Source organism: Aethalodelphis obliquidens, unplaced genomic scaffold (genome assembly GCF_003676395.1).
Source record: "Aethalodelphis obliquidens isolate GAN/ISIS:26980383/991018 unplaced genomic scaffold, ASM367639v1 scaffold12, whole genome shotgun sequence".
In the NCBI taxonomy this organism is placed as follows: Eukaryota; Metazoa; Chordata; class Mammalia; order Artiodactyla; family Delphinidae; genus Aethalodelphis; species Aethalodelphis obliquidens.
In genome coordinates this window covers 20,885,392-20,909,325 of record NW_020837956.1, presented here as the reverse complement: position 1 = coordinate 20,909,325, position 23,934 = coordinate 20,885,392, and the positions used below count along the sequence as shown (strand labels likewise).

Genomic DNA, 23,934 nt, shown 5'->3' with positions numbered 1-23,934 from the left:
GTGATGACACAGAGAAACCCTGGGCCAGATCTAGGTCCCCAACAGCCGACCTGCTCGCTGCTGCATTCATGCAGTCCCAGTTCGTCACTGGTTATTTCTGGAAGAAGCTGTTAATGATACAATGAACTTAGGAGTCTATTCTGAGGTCCCCCTGGAGTGAGCGTCTACCTTTACTTGTTGCCTGTCCTCCCAATGCTTTGGGGGCCTCCTGCCTTCAAAACTGGCACACAGTAAAGAGCCACGGCTAAAGCAGGGATGCCAGCCGCCTCTGTACCTCCAACCTGGCATGAGCTTGTCTGCAATGCCAACAGCTGATAAGACGATAGGATTTTCTGGAACTGGATGAGATACATGCATTTCTTTAGGAACTGGTACATCTTCACTAATGGGGTATGCCGCTGAAATGAGCCTGGCTGGGCCTGCAGGTGCGAAAGGCTCTGATGGAAACAAAGACCCCCAGTGAGTGAGAAGACAGTTCTGAGTGAGCGAGGCCAGGCCCCGTGAAGCCTGCCTTCCAATAATGCTGTCATCCCCAGAAGGGTGTACTTGGAGCATAATGGCTCTAGCTACAAATTCTATTAACTCTAATAGTTGTTCTGTGGTGAACGGATAATTCATTTAGCAGAAATAGACCCAATCAATTTATGTGAAACACATAAAACTTTCTCATTGGAATTGGCATCTGTCCTTGAATCATAGGAGTGTGTGTGGAAATGGACAGTGCGTCGTCACCCTCACTTCTGGGCACATTAGCAGTGGGCCAAGGAGAGCTCTGGCTCCCTTATGTTATATCCCCTCAGCTCTTAGAACCATGGAGCTGGGGATGGCGAGGGACCTGGAGACTGTCTACTTCAAACTTGATTTTCAAAAGTAGCAGTTTTCTCTCCTTTGTCTGTGTTTGTGTTATTCCCTCAAACACGAACTGTTACCTGAGGGTTTGCTGACATGCCCCAGGCATCAGATGAGGGGATGGAAGGCCGGACAGAGGTGAGACCTGTCTTAGGACCACAGCTTGCTAGTGTAGGCCAGCCGGGAGTTCTGACTCCTGGTCCAGTGCTCTTTTCCACACATTTTTAATTGTCTCCCCACCAACCTTTGGCAAAGACGTGTATTCAGAATACAGTAAACCAACTGTCACCAACCAACTCAAAGGCAAGACTGTGGCTTGATGCCAGCGTTCTGCAAGTTATGGATACCTGTGGGTTGGGCTTGTTTGCATGTAAACTGAGCTGATTCCATCCTGCCCTCCTACACAATATGTAAGCTCGAAAGAGGAGAGGTGGGTTAGGAAGCCGAGGCAGAGTCATCTGGCCCGGGGTCGGGGTCGGGTCCTGCCTGTCCTTACCTGGGCTTTTAGAGAGAGAGAAGGTAACAGAGCCTGCATTCACCTCCTCACCCCAGTGGTCATTACTGCTGGGGGGCGGGGGGAGAGAGAGAGAGAGAGAGAGAGGGAGAGAGAGAGAGAGAGAGAGAGAGAGAGCGAGCACGAGCTCTGCAGCCTGTGATTGCATCATCCCGACCATATGGTTAGTGTCACTATATGTGCAAAGCGGACAAACGTAATTTCTCAGCCTTAATACTTGCCCCATTTCTCTCTCAGTTTCTTCATCTGATTAGGTGAAGTGACTCAGAGGCTTCCGAGAATGTTCCGTGAAGCACCTGGACAGGCTATTCCCTGCCTGGATGCTACAGCGGCTCAGCTCTGCCCCGTGGGCTGGGCGCAAGGAAATCCCCAGACCCAGAGGGTCAGGCCCTCATCAGAGGGAAGGGCTGGCTTGGGGGACGTGAGGAGCGTTTAGAAATTTGGAAGCTTTGTGAGCGAAGGTTTTCAGAAGACCCAACTGGCGCTTGCATTTCTAGGAGTTGCTCGAAAGCCTGCCGGGAGGAGAGTGGAAATGCCACCAGCCACCCTTGTTCCAAGCCCAGCAGAAACTGACAGTGCTGAACTTTGGGGAGAAAATCTTATTATCCAGCCTCCTCTGTCCTTTGTCGGGATGGCTGGGAGCAGATCTGTTTACTGATCATGCAGGGGCTCTCGTCTGGGCCACTCTCCCAGCTCTTTTCCGTCTACAGCGCTGATCTCTGATAGGAGAATTAGATACTCGCAGTAGCTCAGTTGGCTGAAGAGTGCAGACTTCAGGGCTACGTCCGGGCCCCGTTTCCTACCAGCTGCGGGATGTTTACATTCTTCCCCATCATCGCTCTCCTCCCTGCAGTTCTAATAACAGCAGCGGGCCCTGGGCCAGAGTGAGAACTAGAGGAGTAGATGTGTGAGACGCCCCAGCCCAGGGTCAGGTGTGCTCACTGACTGTTCTTTCCTTCCCCTTCCCTCTGCCCCCAGCCCTCCCTTCCTCTCCAGGGGCCTCTCCCGGGTAGAAGCTCTGAGTTAGGTTAAGCTTGTCAACCACAAATTGGCACTTGGCATCTACCTCTACAAGGATCAAATCATAAGCTGCTGTGACCGCTGACCTTCAACAGTCACCCTGAAAGGAGTTCAGGGGTAGATCAGGAATGAGACACTCTGTGCTCTAAAAAAACTGGCAGAACAGGCCTTCAAATAGTTAGATACTTTCAGGAGAATTTTTTTTTTTTTTTTTTTTTTTTTGCGGTACACGGGCCTCTCACTGTTGTGGCCTCTCCCGTTGCGGAGCACAGGCTCCGTACGTGCAGGCTCAGCGGCCATGGCTCATGGGCCCAGCCGCTCCGCGGCATGTGGGACCCTCCCGGACCGGGGCACGAACCCGTGTCCCCTGCATCGGCAGGCGGACTCTCAACCACTGTGCCACCAGGGAAGCCACAGGAGAATATTTTATGAGCCCAATCCTTGCATCTCCTTATATCTAGAGAAAGCACTAAAATCTTTCGTGGTGATGTCTGCTCCTTGTGGCTAGCTGTAACCTTCATGAGACTAGCAGCAACCTTCTGTCCTGTGTGCTGCACTGCACGTGCTCCCCCTTCACCGAAACCACATATACACTGACTGTCCCCCCTGCCTCTTCAGAGCAGTCTCTCAGAGCTACGTGAAATGCCGTCTCCTGGGCTATCGTCCTCATATTGGCCCAAATAAAGCTTAATGAGAAGTCACACCCGCAGTTTAGGGCCAGAGGCTGACGAGGCCTATGTGTGAAGCAGCAAGGGCCCCACGAGAAGCCCTTCAGCGCAGGGGATGCTGAATTAAACAGCTTCAGAAGGGAGCCAAGCTCTGGGGGAATGCGGTGAACCTGAAGCTTTGGGGGGTTTTACCACTGATGAGCTAGGCTGCCTTTGAGCAACGGATGACCTTGGCCTTGGGCCCAGCCCTCTTTATGAGGAGAAGAAATCGATGGAAGGTTTGCTTTGTTCAGTAAATGGGGAGTGGTTTCGAAGGACTGAGTTGAGACAAGGGTACCAGCTTGGTTCCCCTGTTTGTGCCGGGGCCTGGGTACTTCCCAGCCATGGAGGACAGTTGCTCCTTTGCACAACTTTCAGAAGCTCCGTCTCCCCAGGGAATAGGGCAACCAAACAGCTTCCTCTTGATGTTCTTTCTAAAGGTCGACTATTTTATTCTATAAACACCTCTCCCCACCCCAATCACAGCACATATCTTTCTTCTACCTTTTGCGACATAAGATCACTTTGCTCAGATATGTAAGTTGAACCCTTACCTGTAGGGTCAAAGATGGGGTTCTCTTTTGGTGTGCTTTCCCAGGGTTTTGTCTCCTTGTTTGGGTTTCCCTCAAACAGATTTCTTGACTTGGGTGCCGTATTCTGCAGCATCTTGTCCTCCCCACCAACTAGAATAGAGAAGACCCCACGGGCTGAGTTAAGTGAGGTTCGGTTTAAGGGAGAGAGATGAGCGCGCCCCGGGGAAGGTGGCAGAGACCACGGGCTTGGGTCTAAGAGGGATTGTGAGGCCCAGGATAGCCTGGGCTGGGGGCAAGTGCTGGGGACAAGGTGCACTCACTGGTGAGGTAGCAGTCCAGGCTGATGGAGATATTGTTGAAAGCCACGGTGGCTCTGGATCCTTGTTCCCACCAGGCAACGATCTGCAACCAGAACCTGTAGGCGTGTGAAGAGGAGCGGGTGTGAGAAACTACGCGGGTAGGTCATGCCCTGGATTCAACGTCCAGCACGATCCCAATGTGCACTGATGACCCGGCTCGCAACTGTAGCTGTTATCAGCCTCATCTAATCTCAGGGAGGCGGCGAGCGAGCGGGGAGCCGTCAACATCTCCCTGCTTCTCCAGCACAGGGCACTTCCCTTTCTGTGGGACTGCTCTGTAGGTTAATGGAATTTGGAGCTTGGGGCCTGAGATCAGGACTCCCGGATACTCTGAGGAGACCTCTTGTGCGTTCTGGGTGTGCAGGGTGGGCAGAAGGGCTAGGCTTCGTATCAGCTGGTGCTCACAGGCGGGGCTGAAGACATTATTAAACTATTGAGATGCTCCTGTGCCAACTGATAAAGCGCCTCTGTCCCCCACGTGTCCTCTGCTTGTTGATTGCCTCAGGCAGCACGGCTCTGTCCCGGGAGCCCCCTGGATTCCTCATTATCCAGCAACTGAAAGGTTAACTCCTCACACAGAGAGGGATCTCGAGGAACCCATGTCTTGCTCAGTATCAGTTCTGACGGGGGTTGGTCTCTGCAGTGCCCGACTGATTGTTAAATATTAAATGATTTGAGTGTGATCCTTGGGAGTGTTTGTAAGCAACACGGAGGGGGCCATAAATGTTAACAGTAAACCCATGACGTACTGTTTCCTTCCATCTTTTTCACAGCCTTGGAGGATCAGGTCCTGGGACTGTGGGCAGGGAAGGCTTTAGAGTGGGATAAATAGAAAATACCTTTGGTTCATCTGTTTCCTGGGAAGTCATCCTCCTGGAAGACTTCAGATAGCCAGCCCTGTCCTGCTGTAAAGTGAGTTTCCTGAGAACTTAAAAACCCTCTCCCACCTTTCAGAAAGTCAATCCAGCATGACCTTGGATTGCACAGAAGCAGGCACAGTCTCTGGTATGGATGTTAAAGTATCACGCTAAGTTAAAGAAGCCAGATGGTAATTAAAGGCCTCACGACACTATTCATCTACATTTTCCCATTTATATGAAACGTATAGAAGAGGCAAATCTATAGAGATTGAAAGCAGATTAGCGGTTGCCTGGGAAGGAGAACAGTATTGACTGTAAACCAACACAAGAGTTCTTTCTGGGGGGACGAAAACATTCTGCAACTGGATTGTGGTGTTCTTTGCACAACTCTGTACATTTGCTAAAAGTCATTGATGTGCAGACTTAAAACAGGTGAATTGATGGTATGCAAATTATAGTTCAAAAATGCTGCTAAAACAAAAGGGGAGAGGGAACTCAGACAGTGGAGCTGGCAGTGTGGGGTAGCAAGAGCAGTACACAGAAGCGCTGGCAGGAGTGGGAGATTGACAGCATGCGGAAGGCGGGGCAAAGAGAGCAGAGCAAACACAGGAAACAGCCTTAGCAGAGGGAGAAGAGGCACAAAGGAAAGAAACCTGAGGAGAAAGAATGTCTGCTTATGATTTGCAGTGAGGGCAGCAAAGCTTTACAGTCAGTGCATGAACTGCCACAGAGGCTGGAAGCCCCCCTCGTGCCCGTGAGCGGATGGCCTCTGATCCACACGTAGAAGGGCTCAGTGCTGGGACCAGAGAAGAAGTACTGCCTCTTGTGGGGGAAGGACTTGAAAACAAAATCAAACTTTTATCTAAATAGTGTTTTTGTGATCAATTATTCTTAACCAAGCTACTCCGTACATCCGTCTATGCCTTTACCTGTCTTATGAAATCTGGTCGATCACAAATAATCCTTCTTATTTGAAAGCCACGATTAGGGGGCCCAAACCTGGTCTGATTCTGAAGAGGCAATGCCTGAACCCGCTGTACTCACGCCAACCGCACTGGCGCCTTCAGGCCGTATTCCCCATGATGGGGCCCACGTGCCTCCATTAGGAGAGACCGGTACAGAGGGCTGGCGGTTGGTTGGGCTTGGAAAGAAGAGTGCCCCGTGGAGAATCCCCAGATCCTGCTCTGGGTGGATGACTGTGCAGGAGGGGTCGAACCCACCCAACCTGTCCAGCCAGCTGTTGGCACAGGCCTCTGAGAGGCGTCTTTCGTGCTGACCTTGATAAGCACTCACTGAGAGGATTTTCGTTTCACGTACGCCTCTCATGTATGTGTATTGGGTCCTACTTCAGACCTACAAGGGATTCTAAAAGAAATCAGACAAGATGCTGCATTCAAGTTGCTTGCTGACCAGGGGAGAGACAAAGGGTGTCTACGTCGGTGTAGAATCAGTTAGAAGGAGGTGGATACCACGTGAGAGGTGCCGGTAAGATGCTCTGAGAACTCAGAGGAAGGGAGAATTCCACCAGGCTGCGGCGATGGGGAGTACACCTGCACTGGGTTTCTCCACGAGTCTTGGAGAGGTCAGAGGTGTGGTTTTCCTGGATCTCCACAGGGGACATGGTCTACAGATGAACTCCTAGCTGGAGCCTGTGTAACCCCCAGGCACAGCCAGACCTGGGATTCTCAACAGGCAGACAAGCGCCCTAATATTGCTGTCTCGTTCTCTTTACAGCAGTTGCCAGGGTTAGGGAGAGACTGCTCCCAGGCAGCAAGAAAACAGGTACTTAGAGCTACTTGGAGAGGGTGACTAGAAAGGATCACGTTCCTGGTGGAACATCAGGGAGGCAAATCTGCCCGACGCTCCTGCACAGCAGCGGGGAAGGGGCCCTCCGTCCACCTTTCCAGTTCTCCACTCAGGCTCATCCTCTCCTAGACTGTCCTCCATAGGCCAAGGGGCCAGGCCAGGCACCGATTTCAGTGCTGAGGTGCATCATGGGAGTACTTTCCAGGAGGGCCTGGGGAACATGAGAAAGTAAGTTACACCTGTGTGCCTATCGAGCATGGGGGAGAGGGCCGAAACCCCTGTTTCCCCCTAACTGATCTCTTCCCCTAAATGCATGTCTCCCCTTTCCTCTCTGCTCTCCCTGCCCCTCTCTTGCCTTCCTTCTTATTACTGAGAGATTAGAGCTGCAGTCTCAGCTCTAATTAGGCCCAGTCACTGGGCCTCTTAGCATGGACGGCACGATGCAAGCTGGTGCTGGAACGGTTTCTAAATAGAAGAGTTTCTAAAGCGCTCCGCAAGGCAACGGCAGTGGCAGCTCCTGTCTCAAAGAGTTTGACTGACACTGGGAATTGCACATATTTTGAGTCAGGAACACTCATAACAATCAGGGAAGACTCAGTCAGATGCCGAATCAGATGTAAACATGTGATGCTGCCTCTGTCCACCCAGGAGGCCATGCTGCCAACCCTCCCGCAAATGCTCCAGACTCTGGAGGATGCAGGGAGGGGACAGGTGGGACAAAGGTGGGTCAGGCTGGGAAGTGGGGGGGGGGGGCGGGGGGGAAGCAGAGGCAGTTGGGGAGTGGGGTCTGGGGATGATGGGGCAGGGAGGGCACAGAAGACCCAACCTAGGAGCTTCTTTTCTGTGGGACCACTAGCCAAGAGACCAGGTGGCGATCAGGGCCCCCCAGATCCAGCCTTCTCTACTTTGGATGGTACCTCGCAGAGTACCTTTGCCTGAACTTCAGGTGAAGGAGAGTTTGTTCCTGGCTCTGCTTGCCCTCTCCTAGCTGGGGATGGGTGAGACTTCCTCAAGGCTCTCAGAGTCTTTCCGATCTAAGTGCAGACACCAAGTCACGCCCCAGAGTCAGCCGCGGCTTCAGGTCTTGGGTCTTAGCACATACCAGGAGGACTGCTCTGGGTCTGAGAGAAAACAAGGTCCATGCCACATTACTGCCAGGATGGCAGGGGCCAGGTGGTTGTAACAAGTGCACGGGTTACTCTGCTGCCCCAAAGCCTCAGATCTGTGTGGGGAAAGGAAGCAGAGCCTCAGGGCCGGTACAGCCTCCCTCTCCCTCTCTGTGGGCAGCCTGGTCAGGGACAAGGAAAAGCCAGCTCTCTGGGGCTTGTCCAGCTCCCTTACTGAGCTGTGTCACTTCAGAGCGTGGCAGCTGAGATCCCTCCGTCTGGCCCTCAGCCGTGGGGATTTCACTCCCTGCCCCTCCACAGTTCACGCCTCCTCAGGGCTATCTCTTTCTCCAAAGAAGACACTTTTGATTGCCTGGGTGATCGTTGCTTTTTCCCTCTTTTCCAGCCAGTGGGGTTTGGAGCTTGTTGCTAACACAGACTTGGCTAGAGACCTTGGCTGGAGCCTGGCTTTGCATGAAGAACAGCCCCCCGACTCTGTCTCGTTTAGCTTTACAGAGAGGCCTGTTGACAGCTGACCCAGGGGGCTTCTGTGAGCTGGCCGTTGGGGCAGAGGGCCAGGGTAGAGGGGCGGCCTTGGCATCAGGTGCCGCCCAGACCCACGGGGCAGATGTCTGCATGGGAGGTGCGGAGGCAGCTCACGCAGAGCTCAGAAACGCACAACCTCGTTCAGGCCACAGATTGTTAATGGACGGTGGATATAATGCCTTACTTGCCACCTTGCCAGCCTTAGGGATTGACAAACCTAATTAAGTTCACTTACTGATTTTAAATAGCTGACAAAAAGGTGTGCGTCTGAATGTGGACTGAGGGAATAGGAAGGCTTTGGAGAGAGAGAAGAAAGAATGGGCGGGCTGGGTAACAGGCATTTGATGGCTAGGCACCACGTCTGGGATTTCTCTGTGGACCATTCAGCGGGCTTGGGAGGTGGGAGCGTCCCGCACCCCTCTATGCAGCTGGGGCTCTCCGGGCTCTGGCTGCTTGGGATCGGGCTGGCAGATATGCTGAGGAGACACGCTTTCTTCCAGTTCTCACCGTGCAGTTGACTTGCTCCGCAAAAGGCTTCTAAAATGGACTGTCGCGAAGCTCGGGTCGCTGTATGCATTTCTGTTAGAACGATGTATGTGATGACAAAGCCCTGCTGCGTCCATCCTATTATCTACGTAATTGACTTCAGTTACCAGTGGAAGAAGAAGGGCTGATGGCCAGCCTTGGGTGCCTGGGACCAGCCTTGGCTAGGATCAACGCGGCCAGGGCCAGGCACGTGTGCCCTGATGCTAGGAGTCTTTGGCTCCGGCATGGTAGAGTAGCAGTGGGCTGGACATTCTAGGCCACACTCAGCAGTTGGGAGCCCCCTGCTTCCCCGGCAGTCCCACTCGCAGAGTAATTTACCATCTCCTGACATGGTCTCCCCTCTGGGCATAATGACATCAAGAACAGAGAGGGGAAAAGTCATTACAGAGCGATTCCAGGGCTGCCAAGGGCTACAGAGATCTTTCACAGTGAATCTGGCTTCTGTGAGGGAGCGCTTTGGGGTGAAATAGGGGAGAAAATGAATCTTCCGTCCGGCTGAGCAAGCATGGAGTACGCTCCAACCTTCCCAGTCCCAGCCTTCCAGGCACTGGCTGTCTCTGCTCATTTTGGAGGCTGACTCTTAAGGATCTGGTGCCCACGTGTGCTCTGGCTTGCCTCCCATCGGAAAGGCCCACCACAAGGATGTTCTGCCAGGCTGCAGAGCGGGGAGAAGCCCTTCTCCAGCAAGTCCCCAGTTTGCTCTTTCATTCTCTCATTCTGTGTCCCATATATTGAGCTATCCCTGGGCCCCAGGCTTTCAGGGGAAATGTGAAAGGGAAATCTTGCTTCCTGGAGCCCTGGCCCATCGGGAGGTATCTGTGCACAAAAAAACCTGCCCCACAGGCTCGAGTGTGTCAAGTGCCCCAAGGGAGGAGAATTAATGTACTTTCCCCAGGGAGAGGTGGAGAGAGAGAGAGAGAGAGAGAGAGAGAGAGAGAGAGAGCGAGCATGAGAGCGAGCTTCTCGGGCTTGATGTCCCCTTCTGAGTTACTGAGGCTAGATTATCTCTGGGGGCACCAGCATAAGAAGAGAGCTGAAGAAGGAAGGGCAGGGACCTCCTGGGAGCATCATCTGACTTGCCAGGTCACACAGGGAGACAGTAGCAGAGGGAAGATGGGAACCTGGGCCTCTTGCTTTCCCAGCCACTTTTTTTTGCCATCCCTTGCAGAACCATCCAAACTCTTTTAATCTCGCTTAGCCTCTTATGTCCTCCATACTACTGGTGAAGTACAATCAGCCCCTCAGAGCCAGAAAGCGCCTATACCCACTCATCTCAGAAAGACTGGGACACCTGCTCCACCTTTCTCAGGACACACAGACATTTCCAACACTAGCCTCATCCTCTACCCACTGCTGCTGTGCTAGCCTGTGGCTTGGAGGGCTCAGATGGTGCCAGAGATGGCGGCCCTCCCCATGGAGAGGAGATCCAGGGAAAGGGTGGTTGCTGGTTCCCTTCTCCCTGACACAAATATCTTTATGAGGGTGAAGTAGCAGCCTTCTCTGCGTGGTGGAAGCAGAGTCTCAAAAGGTAAAGTGGGGTGAAGAATGGGCTGTATACTTGGTGGGACCCTGGGCAAGTCACTGAAACTTGTCAGGTGCACCTATGGTTTTTTAAAATCTATGTAATATGAGTGTTTTCATATTGGAAGCCCTTCTTCAGTATGGGAGATTCTAGTTTGTTGTTCCTGTTTTATAATATTTTTTATTAGAAATCTGTACTTCCTTGGGCAGTATTATAAGTTACATATCTCCTCCTCTGCCTTCAAGCAAAGATTATTTGAGCACCTTCTATGAGTCAGGCACTGTGTCTGTAGCTGGGAGTATAGAGATGTATAAGACATGGAACTTGACCTTGAGGAATACAGACAGACTTGTGATTCATATCATTCTCTGACCATGAGATTTGTAAAGTCCCTATTGGTTCTGCCCCCATAGAGCTAGAGTCTACACAACTTGAGAAAACATTGAATCTGGGCAGTGAGAGAAGTCAAGGAAGACTTTGAAGAACTGAATGCCTAGAAAAGAATGGTAGTGCTGTGGACAGGAGAATCACTCAGGAGTGAGGTGTGGGGTTGGGAGCCAGGTTGAAGGTGTGGGTGGGAGGTCAATCAGGCGGCTGGAAATCCAGCTGCTTTGCTTCAAATAGCAACAGCCCTGGTATCTCCTCAATTCCAAACCTTGTGCCTGGGAAGAGAAGGGGCTGAGAACACAGGGCTACATTTTCAGAGGCACTAAGAGTTAAGAAAAATGTATGCCTTTTTCTTGTAAACTGAGCTGTGGATATGACCAATAAAATCTCGAGCAGATCTGAACATCCTGTTATTCTAAAGGGCTTCATTTATTGCTGTTTTGAGCAACTACTTCTTAAACCAGCCTCACAGGCCAGATCTGTCTCACTGTTTTGCACTCTTGATTGTGGAAATGTAGCAATCAAAAGCAACAACTTGTTCCAAACATCACAGTAAATCAGTGTTAGAAATAGGATTTAAAGCTCAGAGTTGCTAATCTACTCCTTGCTCCAATGATCTGGGATGTTTTCTGAGAAAGAAACAAGGCCAGATCCTTCCAGAGTCATGAATGTTTGATTTGTATATGTCAACGCCTGGTTGCACACTGCATTGCTAAGACCCCAGCCACTCTCTCCCTCTTCTCGGAGGCCTGACCCAAGCCTGTCCCAGGCTGATGGTGCCATTTGGTAGGCAGCGCCTCCTGCAGCTCCTCTTCTCCCTTTCTGAGCTCCACTCTGAGGCTCAGATAATGTTTGGTCCCTCACAAGAGCCTCCAACAGTCTTCAGTCTCAGTTTCCCATCCTCCATCCCATCGCTTTGCTCATGGCTCTCTATTCCCCACAGCCCAGAGTCCAAGATACTTGACCTAATATCCACAGCCACCCTCTCCAAGGAGACGGCTCAGGATTCTCTGACACAGCCTACTTGGCTATTCTTGAACGCACATAAAACATCCCTGTCTCGGGGCTTCCCTGGTGGCGCAGTGGTTGAGAGTCCGCCTGCCGATGCAGGGGACGCGGGTTCGTGCCCCGGTCTGGGAAGATCCCACATGCCGCGGAGCGGCTGGGCCTGTGAGCCATGGCTGCTGAGCCTGCGCATCCGGAGCCTGCGCTCCGCGACGGGAGAGGCCACAGCAGTGAGAGGCCCGCGTACCGCAAAAAAAAAAACAAACAAAACAAAACAAAAAAACCCCATTCCTGTCTCGAAGACTCTGCTTATCCTGATGGTGTTCTCTGGAAGGAAGAGTGGAGAATCTCCCTGGGCTTGTGATGCTGCCTCGCTGGAGGTGTGAGAGAAGGAAGGCAGGCAGGGTGGGGCTGGGTCGGGGGAGGTCTCTAGCAGGAGCTGGTGGTGGGGAATTAAGACAATGGATCTCAGGGGGTGGATGAAGCAAAGGAAACTAACTCAAAATGAGTAAGAGGTGTGGCCTAAAAAAATCCCCAAACCAAAATATTTTGTTAGTTGTAATGGCTACTATATACCAAGTTTTCAACTATATGCCAAGCACTGTGCTTTCATTTCTTCACACATGTACATAGGAAGCGGACTAGCCTCAGGATCAAGAGAAAATTATTTCACCTCTTTAGACCTCAGTTTCCTCTTATACAAAAGGGATTAATTATAGTATCTACCCCCAAGGGACTGTTTTAAGGATGAAATGAGATAATGTATTTTAAGTACTTGTTATAGTGACTGCCATGCAGTGAGGACTCAACAAATGCTAGCTCTAATCATCATCATTTATAACTTCCATGGCTCTATGAGGAAGCTGTGATTCAACTTACAAAAATAGGAATCAAACACAACTCTTTCAGGGGCATAACTAGACCTGCAAACTAACGTTCATTGGAAATCTCTGGAACTCCACTTTGGATTTTCACTCACTGAGTAGAGTACTTCTCTACTCAGGTAAGAATAAGTAATGAAAATGTCCCCCTAATGCCCTTCTCAACACAGAAGATGCTACACAAAGAGAAAGTATTGTGTATATAAAACAGGGATTCTGTGAATGAGAAACAAGAATGCACTAGGAGAAAAATCTTGACTCTGAGGACTTTTTGGTCTAAGTACATGAAGCCATAACTCTCAGTCTAATTAATCCCATTTGAAAGATGCCTTTGTGAAACATACCACTTGTCATTAGGACCAAGGATGCAAAGGGAACAGAAATCTAAATATCTCCAGAGGGAACATTTTCTTCTTGTTAAACTGTGTGGCTAAAAGCCTCTACAGTGATAATCCTGGGGAACAGAGCCTACATACGTGCAATAAGTTATGTACGTTCTATTTGGCTGTGCGATTGCAGTGATTTGCAGGGCATGGCTTGATTCACAGTGTTTCCAAATTCATCTCGTAATGAGTTGAACTTAGCATCTGCTTCTGCACTGTAAGCATGTCAAAGCTTAGGATGGTGTGGGAGGATTGTGCTTAATTTATTAGGATATATAATTATAAAGAGGAAAACTAGGGTATGTCCCTGCAAGAGACTGACAATTAGAATAAAGGGAGAGAACTTGCGTTTCTTCCATTTTGAGAAAAGGTAGAATTAATTCCAACAGAAGGAGTGGCAGTTGAATGGCGGGGGGAGGGGGGAAGCTGATGAAGTGGGGAGAGAATGGAGAAAACCAGTTATACGAGGGAGATATAAAGTAATGAGATAGCTTTTAAGTACACATCAAGCCAGTATTTGAATTGGTGCTGGCCTTCAAAATTACCTTGAGAGACCACAATCCTGCAGCCTGTGGAACAAAAACCACATTCACAGAAAGGTAGACAATAAGAAAAGGCAGTGGGCTATGTACCAGATGAAGGAACAAGATAAAACCCCAGAAAAACAACTAACTGAAGTGGAGATAGGCAACCTTCCAGAAAAAGAATTCAGAATGATAGTGAAGATGATCCAGGACCTCAGAAAAAGAATGGAGTCAAAGATTGAGAAGATGCAAGAAATGTTTAACACAGACCTAGAAGAATTAAAGAACAAACAAACAGAGATGAACAATACAATAACTGAAATGAAAACTACACTAGAAGGAATCAGTAGCAGAATAACTGAGGCAGAAGAACGGATAAGTGACCTGGAAGACAGAGTGGTGGAATTCACTGCTGCAAAACAGAATAAAGAAAAAAGAGTGAAAAGAAATGAAGACAGCCTAAGAGACCTCTGGGACAACATTAAACGCAACAACATTCGTATTATAGGGGTCCCAAAAGGAGAAGAGAGAGAAAGGACCTGAGAAAATATTTGAAGAGATTATAGTTGAAAATTTCCCTAACATGGGATAGGAAATAGTCACCCAAGTCCAGGAAGCACAGAGAGTCCCATACAGGATAAATCCAAGGAGAAAAACACAGAGACACATAGTAATCAAATTGGCAAAAATTAAAGACAAAGAAAAATTATTGAAAGCAGCAAGGGAAAAATGACAAATAACATACAAGGGAACTCCCAAAAGGTGAACAGAGCTGCTTTCTCAGCAGAAACTCTACAAGCCAGAAGGGAGTGGCATGATATACTTAAAGTGATGAAAGGGAAGAACCTACAACCAAGATTACTCTACCCAGCAAGGATCTCATTCACATTCGATGGAGAAATCAAATGTTTTACAGACAAGCAAAAGCCAAGAGAATTCAGCACCACAAAACCAGCTCTACAACAAATGCTAAAAGAACTTTTCAAAGTGGGAAACACAAGAGAAGAAAAAGACCTACAAAAACAAACCCAAGGCTTCCCTGTGGTGCAGTGGTTGAGAGTCTGCCTGCTGATGCAGGGGACACAGGTTCGTGCCCCGGTCCAGAAGATCCCACATGCCGCAGAGTGGCTGGGCCCATGAGCCATGGCCACTGAGCCTGTGCATCCAGAGCCTGTGCTCCGCAATGGGAGAGGCCACAACAGTGAGAGGCCTGCATACCGCAAAAACAAAACAAAACAAAACAAAATCCCAAAACAATTAAGAAAATGGTAATAGGAACATACATATCGATAATTACCTAAAACGTGAATGGATTAAATGCTCCAACCAAAAGACACAGGCTCCCTGAATGGATACAAAAACAAGACCCATATATATGCTGTCTACAAGAGACCCACTTCAGACCTAGGGACACATACAGACTGAAAGTGAGGGGATGGAAAAAGATATTCCATGCAAGTGGAAATCAAAAGAAAGCTGGAGTAGCAATACTCATAGCAGATAAAATAGACTTTAAAATGAAGAATATTACAAGAAATAAGGAAGGACACTACATAATGATCAAGGGATCAATCCAAGAAGAAGATATAACAAATATAAATACATATGCACCCAACATAGGAGCACCCCAATACATAAGGCAACTGCTAACAGCTATAAAAGAGGAAATTGACAGTAACACAATAATAGTGGGGGACTTTAACACCTCACTTAACACCAATGGACAGATCATCCAAACAGAAAATTGATAAGGAAACACAAGCTTTAAATGACACAATAGACCAGATAGATTTAATTGATATTTATAGAACATTCCATCCAAAAACAGCAGATTACACTTTCTTCTCAAGTGCGCACGGAACATTCTCCAGGATAGATCCCATCCTGGGTCACAAAACAAGTCTCAGTAAATTTAAGAAAACTGAAATCATATCAAGCATCTTTTCTGACCACAATGCTATAAGATTAGAAATCAATTACAGGGAAAAAAATGTAAAAAGCACAAACACATGGAGGCTAAACAATATGTTACTAAATAACCAAGAGATCACTGAAGAAATCAAAGAGGAAATCAAAAAATACCTAGAGACAAATGACAATGAAAACATGACAATGCAAAATCTATGGGATGCAGGAAAAGCAGTTCTAAGAGGGAAGTTTATAGCTATACAAGCCTACCTTAAGAAACAAGAAAAATCTCAAATAAAGAATCTAACCTCACACCTAAAGGAACTAGAGAAAAAAGAACAAAGAAAACCCAAAGTTAGCAGAAGGAAAGAAATCATAAAAATCAGAGCAGAAATAAATGAAATAGAAACAAAGAAAACTATAGCAAAGATCAATAAAACTAAAGCTGGTTCTCTGAGAAGATAAACAAAATTGATAAACCATTAGTCAGACTCATCAAAAAAAGAGAGAGGACTCAAGTCAATAAAATTAGAAGTGAAAATGAAGTTACAACAGACACCAACAGAAATACAAAGCATCCTAAGAGACTACTACAAGCAACTCTATGCCAATAAAATGGACAACCTGGAAGAAACAGGCAAATTCTTATAAAGGTATAACCTTCCAAGACTGAACCAGGAAGAAATAGAAAATATGAACAGACCAATCACAAGGAATGAAATTGAAACTGTGATTAAAAATCTTCCAACAAACAAAAGTCCAGGACCAGATGACTTCGCAGGTGAATTCTATCAAACGTTTAGAGAAGAGCTAACACCCATCCTTCTGAAACGCTTCCAAAAAATTTCAGAGGAAGGAACACTCCCAAACTCATTCTATGAGGCCACCAACACCCTGATACCAAAGCCAGACAAAGATACTACAAAAAAAGAAAATTACGGACCAATATCACTCATGAATATAGATGCAAGAATCCTCAACAAAATACTAGCAAACAGAATCCAACAACATATTAAAAGGATCATACACCATGATCAAGTGGGATTTATCCCAGGGATGCAAGGATTCTTCAATGTACGCAAATCAACCAATGTGATACACCATATTAACAAATCGATGAATAAAAACCATATGATCATCTCAATAGATGCAGAAAAAGCTTTTGACAAAATCCAACATCCATTTATGATAAAAAACTTTCCAGAAAGTGGGCATAGAGGGAATCTACCTCAACATAATAAAGGCCATATATGACAAACCCAAAGCAAACATCATTCTCAATGGTGAAAAACTGAAACCATTTCCACCAAGATCAGGAACAAGACAAGGATGTCCACTCTCACCACTTTTATTCAACATAGTTTTGGAAGTCCTAGCCACAGCAATCAAAGAAGAAAAAGAAATACAATTTGGAAAAGAAGTAGTAAAACTGTCACTGTTTGCAGATGACATGATATTATACATAGAGAATCCTAAACATGCCCCCAGAAAACCACTAGAGCTAATCACTGAATTTGGCAAAGTTGCAGGATACAAAATTAATGCACAGAAATCTCTTGCATGCCTATATACTAATGATGAAAAATCTGAAAGAGAAATTAAGGAAACACTCCCATTTATTGTTGCAACAAAAAGAATAAAATACCTAGGAATAAACCTACCTAGGGAGACAAAAGACCTGTATGCAGAAAACTATAGGACACTGATGAAAGAAATTAAAGATGATACCAACAGATGGAGAGATATACCATGTTCTTGGATTGGAAGAATCAGTATTGTGAAAATGACTATACTACCCAAAGCAATCTACAGATTCAATGCAATCCCTATCAAATTACCAATGGCATTTTTTACAGAACTAGAACAAAAAATCTTAAAATTTGTATGGAGACACAAAAGACCCCGAATAGCCAAAGCAGTCTTGAGGGAAAAAAACAGAGCTGGAGGAATCAGACTCCCTGACTTCAGACTATACTGCAAAGCTACAGTCATCAAGACAACACGATACTGGCACAAAAACAGAAATATAGATCAATGGAACAAGATAGAAAGTCCAGGGATAAACCCATGCACCTATGGTCAACTAGGCTATGGCAAAGGAGGCAAGGATATACAATGGAGAAAAGACAGTCTCTTCAATAAGGGGTGCTGGACAGCTACATGTAAAAGAATGAAATTAGAACACTCCCTAACACCATACACAAAAATAAACTCGAAATGGATTAGAGACCTAAATGTAAGATGGGACACTATAAAACTCTTAGAGGAAAACATAGGAAGAAAACTCTTTGACATAAATCACAGCAAGATCTTTTTTGATCCACCTCCTAGAGTAATGGAAATAAAAACAAAAAAAAAAACAAATGGGACCTAATGTTGCACAGCAAAGGAAACCAAAAACAAGATGAAAAGAAGACCCTCAGAATGGGAGAAAATATTTGCAAACGAATCAACGGACAAAGGCTTAATCTCCAAAATATATAAACAGCTCATGCAGCTCAATATTAAAAAAACAAACAACCCAATCCAAAAATGGGCAGAAGACCTAAATAGACATTTCTCCAAAGAAGACATACAGATGGTCAAGAAGCACATGAAAAGCCGCTCACCATCACTAATTATTAGGGAAATGCAAATCAAAACTACAGTGAGGTATCACCTCACACCAGTTAGAATGGGCATCATCAGAAAATCTACAAACAACAAATGCTGGAGAGGGTGTGGAGAAAAGGGAACCCTCTTGCACTGTTGGTGGGAATGTAAATTGATACAGCTACTATGGAGAACAGTATGGAGGTTCCTTAAAAAACTAAAAATAGAACTACCATACAGCCCAGCAATCCCACTAGTGGGCATATACCAAGAGAGAACCATAATTCAGAAAGACACATGCAGGGCTTCCCTGGTGGCGCAGTGGTTGAGAGTCCGCCTGCCGATGCAGGGAACACGGGTTTGTGCCCCGGTCTGGGAAGATCCCACATGCCGCGGAGCGCCTGGTCCCATGAGCCATGGCCGCTGAGCCTGCGTGTCCGGAGCCCGTGCTCGGCAATGGGAGAGGCCACAACAGTGAGAGGCCCGTGTACCACCAAAAAAAAAAAAAAAAAAAAGACACATGCACCCCAATGTTCATTGCAGCACTATTTACGATAGCCAAGTCATGGAAGCAACCTAAATGCCCATTGACAGACGCCTGGATAAAGAAGATGTGGTACATATATACAATGGAATATTACTCAGCCATACAAGGAACGAAATTGGGTCATTTGTAGAGACGTGGATGGATCTAGAGACTGTCATACAGAGTGAAGTAAGTCAGAAAGAGAAAAACAGATATCGTATATTAACACATATATGTGGAACCTAGAAAAATGGTACAGATGAACCGGTTTCCAGGGCAGAAATAGAGACACAGATGTAGAGAACAAACATATGGACACCAAGGGCGGAAAGCAGCAGGGTGTGGGGGTGGTGGGATGATGAATTGGGAGATTGGGATTGACATGTATACACTGATGTGTATAAAATGGATGAGTAATAAGAACCTGCTGTATAAAAAAGTAAATACAATTAAATTTAAAAAAAAAGAAAGGTTAAAAAAAATAGAAAAAAATTACCTTGAGAGCACATGTCTCTACTCCAGGGACATTGCCACTGCTCAAAGCATCTTGGGCACGGCTTTTGGAGCTTTTTCTTGCTACTATTTATAGTAGGTTGTAAGTTCCTATCACTTCATGATGAAGACAGACTATGGCATTGTTTCTATCACTTTGCCGGTTTGTAAGCGGACAGAAGAAATATCCTTCCATGGATCAATGCCTCCCTGTCAGCGGCCTGTATACACCTATGGCACATTCTCTGAGTCTTGACAGAAGGACTACTGTGAGGTGGGAGCAATCTGAATACAGCTCTTTACTCTCAAGTGCCCAGTTCTGGGTCTCCCTACTCACAAGGACCAGGGCACACAATTAAGATCAAAGTCTTTCTTACAAAGTGATTGTGGCAGGACAGTGCGCAGAGACAAAGAGAGTGCAGGTACCAGGCAAGTCTCTAAAGAGAACTCCCTGTCACAAGAGTAACAAATGCTGTTTGGGTTCATCTGATGGGACACAGGTATTGTTCTGATATACAGAACACTGTGTAGTAGTATTTCTTAAAATGTGATTCTATCTGTTTTGTTAGACATAGTTTGAAGAGAGGAAGAATATTAGATGGATTCCAGTAAGTGAAATTCTCAGTTAATTCAGCTGGAATTTGAAAATACATGCAATTTCCCTCAATACTTTATTGTGTCAACATGCATTTATTGGGCATATGTGTTAGGTATGGTACTACACAATCAGGAAACCGCAATATAAGAGAGGCCTGATTCCTGCCTTGTTGGCACGTATATTTAGATAATAAAAAACAGAGAGTAAAGAGTGATAAGTCATTATAAGGGTGTTTCAAAGGTCATGAGACTGTATTGTATGTATACTATACAGTCTAGGGGTCTGGGGACGCTTCTTTAAAAAGTTAAGGAAGGGTAGTAATCAGGGAGATGGAAGGTAGAATAACATTGCGTGTGGAGAGAATGGCAGGTGCAAAAGCCTGGAAGTAAGAACTTATCATGATGCAGCTGAGTTGAAAGAAGTTTAGTGAGGTTACCAGGTAGAGTAATAGAAGAGTGTATAAAAAGGGGCTGGTGAGGTTATGGTTGGATAGAGCACATGTGGGCCTAAATGAAGGTCTCTTTAAAGGAAATTGAAAGGCACTCTAAAAACCACAGAAGCCATGGAAGGATGTAAAAAATGAGAAATAATTAGATTACATTTCAGAAAGTTTATTCCAGCTTCCTTGTGTAGACTGGATTGGGTGGGGATAAAAAATGGAGGCAAGGAGACAAGACAGGAGGTCACTGCCATATCTAGGTGGAGGCTAGTTTCATGTAATGTCTAGGGGCTATGACGAGTTTCTAGAGCCTGGGAGCTCTTTAGGGCTAATCCATAAGCCCTAATAAAGTTGCTTTTAAAACTTTGTAATGCCTGGAGGTTGGGGAACCTGGGAGCAGAGGTGATTTGGGACAGCATAGGGAATGAAGTCCTTGCCCTCTCAAGGTCCATGGCTGGAGAGCTGTCCAAGAGGCAGGTGCTGAATAGCTGAAGCCAGGACCTGCCTAATGACACTTCATGGCATGTGGGCAGATGGTAAGGTGCCAATGTCTATCTCAGGGTCGGGAGGAAGGGAGTTGGTCTTTGCCTTTTACCCACTTTCTTTGTCTCTTTCCCTTATTTATTTTCTTCCTCTACCTTCTCCATCCTCCCATTTTCATTTTCTGGCAATCTGGGCAGCTATAGCTCACTCTCCCTGAAAGTAAGAGGGAGTATGTGCTTTCCCTTTATAAGAAGTCTACAGAGCATTGACGACCACAAATTCACATGAACACGTACCCCCATCTTAGGGTTGCATGACTGGTTATTATTGCTAAACTGGCCATCTTAGCCTTTTTTGAGGCATTAGATGGGGAGATATTATTATTATTATTATTATATCATAGTTATTGTTAGTAGTTACTACTGACTAAGCATTTACTATGAGCCAGGCAGTTCACCAAGCACTTTGCTTCTCCAAGCCTAAGAGGTAGACTTTATTATCTTTGTTTAATAGAATATGGCTTGGGACTTCCCTGGTGGTGCAGTGGTTAAGAATCTGCCTGCTGATGCAGGGGACATGGGTTCAATCCCTGGTCCTGGAAGATCCCACAAGCCATGGAGCAACTAAACCCGTAAGCCACAACTACTGAGCCTGCATGCCACAACTACTGAAGCCCGCACATCTAGAGCCTGTGCTCCGCAACAACAGAAGCCACTGCAATAAGCCCCCGCACCGCAAAGAAGACCCAATGCAGCCAAAAATAAATAAATACATTTAAAAAATAATAGAATATGACTTGACTTGGAAGATCAGCGGTTGTGATTTCTGCCACTTATTCAATAAATTATCTGAGGCCACAAAACTAAGGGATGATGATGCAGGGTGTGGGAAATAAACTTCACTGACATGTACTGCACATAGATGCTTTTGACAGTTACTTTATTTAGTTTTGTAATAATCCTGTAAAATTGTACTGATGTTATACTCATTTTGCAGATGTAGGTGCCAAGGCCCAGAGAGGGTCAGTAATTGGCCGAGGTCACACAACTAGTTAGTGGCTGAGCCAGTGTTTAAACTTGGGACTCTCTGACTCTAAAGCCTGTGCTCTGTCATCCACAGGTCTGCTTTGGTTTTATGGGGCAGTCACGTCTACAGACTAGCTGGATTTCAGCGAGTGAAAGCTGCTCTGCCTCATTCTCTTCCAGTTCCATTTGCCTCTGGGTCTTGATGCCTCCTATATCATCTCTAGTTCCAGGGAGTGGGGAGGGCAGCATCCCACATCAGAGCGTGTCAGTGGTGGGCAGGCGCCCAGTGAATGGGGCCACTTGTGTAATTGCACATTTATTAGGTCACGAGGCATCATTCAACCAAGCTGGCCTTTGTCTGAATCCCCACAGGACGGTTTGGTCTCAATATCAGTATTGGAAATGTCAGTCTGGTAAACAGCCTTTAACAGGAAGGAGGGGGGCTAAGAACAAAGTCTCCTTCAAACAAAACTCTAGCCGACGGGAGTGAACAGAGTCAACATCTTACTTGCCTTAAATCCCCTGGAGTGGCTATGAAAGAGAGAGGACTTGCTGGATCGAGGAGAAAAAAACCTTTTGATTCATCTGAATTAATTTAGCATTTCCCAGGAGGGAGGACTCTGGCATTACCCACCTGTTCCCCATGCCCTGCACACGAGCCCCTGCAATCCCGAAGGACAAAAGACTAGTCTATGGTGAGGGCGCCCACACTGCCCCTTCCTCCATTTTAATTAAATCCATTTGTCCTGGGGGCAGCACTGAGCCCTGGGATGTCCAGGTGCTTTGATCTTTAACCCACACACGTCTGAAGGAGCGGGAAGCTGCTGCTCAGAGGTTGATGGCAGCTTCGTATGACAGCACAGCTTGAGTTATGAACTCTTGGAAATAGCAGACTCTGAAATCTGGGTGAGGAGTTTGAGACCCAGCTATATATTTACAAAGCTGTGTGTCAACGGGCATCACCCTCCACTTTGTCTTAAGCTCTTTGCCCTCATTTTTCGAAGGATCCACTAGAACAGCAATTTGAATGTACTGGGGAGTCAAAAGCAGAGGCTGCCCTGGATCGTAGGCTTTGACATTTAGCCTATTAAAGATGGCTTAGAGATCCCTTCCAGATCCAGTTTTCTGTCCCATTTATATAAATGAGTCCCTCCCTCCCCGTCACTTTTTGGTCCGGAACAGACCAGCACCAACTGTCGAGAGTTCAGTGTGACACAGCGGAGCATCACATTAGCAACTGTGCTGGTCAGGCACTGCTGGCTCCAGGCCGACTGCAGGTGGCAGACTGGTGCCATCCTGGGGAGACAAGTGGCAGTTGAGCAGAGAAGTTACTGCTCCATTTCTGAGCCACGCGGAGTTAATGATCCTCTAGTCCAACCCTCTCAGTTTAAAGATGAGGAAACTGAGGTCCAGAGAAGTTCAAGGTTACAAAGGGCATTAGTCCTAGAATCTAACTAGGAATCGGGGCCTTTGGTAGAAGCACTCCCCTGTTTACTGAAGAATTTCTCATCCACCTGCTTTGGGGACCAGGCTCCACAGAGCACGGACTGGGATTGGCCAGAGCACCAGTCCTCACTCCAATGCCCACTTGCTGTTGCTTCACCTCTTTGGTTCTCAGTGAAGGAGAACCCTGTAAAAGGGCAGGAATGAGGCTCCATAAGGTCTGTCCTACCTATGTCACAGGTTTTCTTATTGTTAATAAGGAATAAATAGAACGTCTGATGGAAAAGTAAGGCAAAATCCATTAATTAAGAGCAAATGCCATATACACATAAAGCCTGATTATTCTTTGGGGGTCATATGAGTTGTTCGGTTCTACTTTTTCCTACAGATACTGGAGGCAGCCAATCAGGCCAGGCCAGAGGTGTGAGAGATACTCATCTCATTAGCATGGAAACCCCTCAGAGAAACTCAGTGCTTCCTGTAAGTCTGCAGGAAGAATGTGTGTGCACATTTGTGTGTGCACGTGTCTGTGCATATCTGGATGTGTGTCTTGGGTAGAAGGAATAGGGGGAGGGAAGACAAGGGCCCCTCTGCATTTTGGCTGCTACAGGAAAAGGGATTGATGGGGCTGGGTAAAGGCCCACCTGTCGGCCACATCAAGGAGAGGCAGCGCCGTCCACTGCCACAGGCTCAAGCCTTCCGTGGGAGCAACGTGCCAGATCATTCTGCTTTGTTCCTTCCCGGTTTTGTTCTCCACCAGCACCAAGGAGACATTTCCCTGCAACACTCCACGGATGAGCCAGGACATTCGGAGCTGCAAGGGAGAGAAGAGCCAGAAGGACTAGGTGTTACTTACCTTCCTGGAATTCTCAAGGATTTG

The 23,934-nt window shown here is 46.9% G+C and overlaps 1 protein-coding gene across 1 annotated transcript; it reads right to left on the bottom strand.

The window, feature by feature from the left end:
- Positions 1 to 3,570: 3,570 nt before the first annotated feature.
- LOC113624187 (ALK tyrosine kinase receptor-like) lies at positions 3,571 to 23,870 on the bottom strand. Its single transcript, XM_027113920.1, has 3 exons — positions 23,699 to 23,870; positions 3,944 to 4,038; positions 3,571 to 3,773 (listed from the first exon to the last, which is right to left on the bottom strand). Exons 1-3 carry the CDS (start codon positions 23,860 to 23,862, stop codon positions 3,571 to 3,573), a joined length of 462 nt encoding a protein of 153 aa, XP_026969721.1. The 5' UTR covers positions 23,863 to 23,870.
- Positions 23,871 to 23,934: the final 64 nt, after the last annotated feature.

Excerpts from the sequence above, each read along its gene's own strand:
- LOC113624187 (XM_027113920.1), bottom strand. The coding sequence starts at position 23,862 with ATGTCCTGGCTCATCCGTGGAGTGTTGCAGGGAAATGTCTCCTTGGTG. Across the intron at positions 4,039-23,698 it reads CTCCTTGATGTGGCCGACAG|GTTCTGGTTGCAGATCGTTG; the intron begins GTGGGCCTTTAC and ends ACACGCCTACAG. Across the intron at positions 3,774-3,943 it reads CCTGGACTGCTACCTCACCA|TTGGTGGGGAGGACAAGATG; the intron begins GTGAGTGCACCT and ends TCTCTATTCTAG.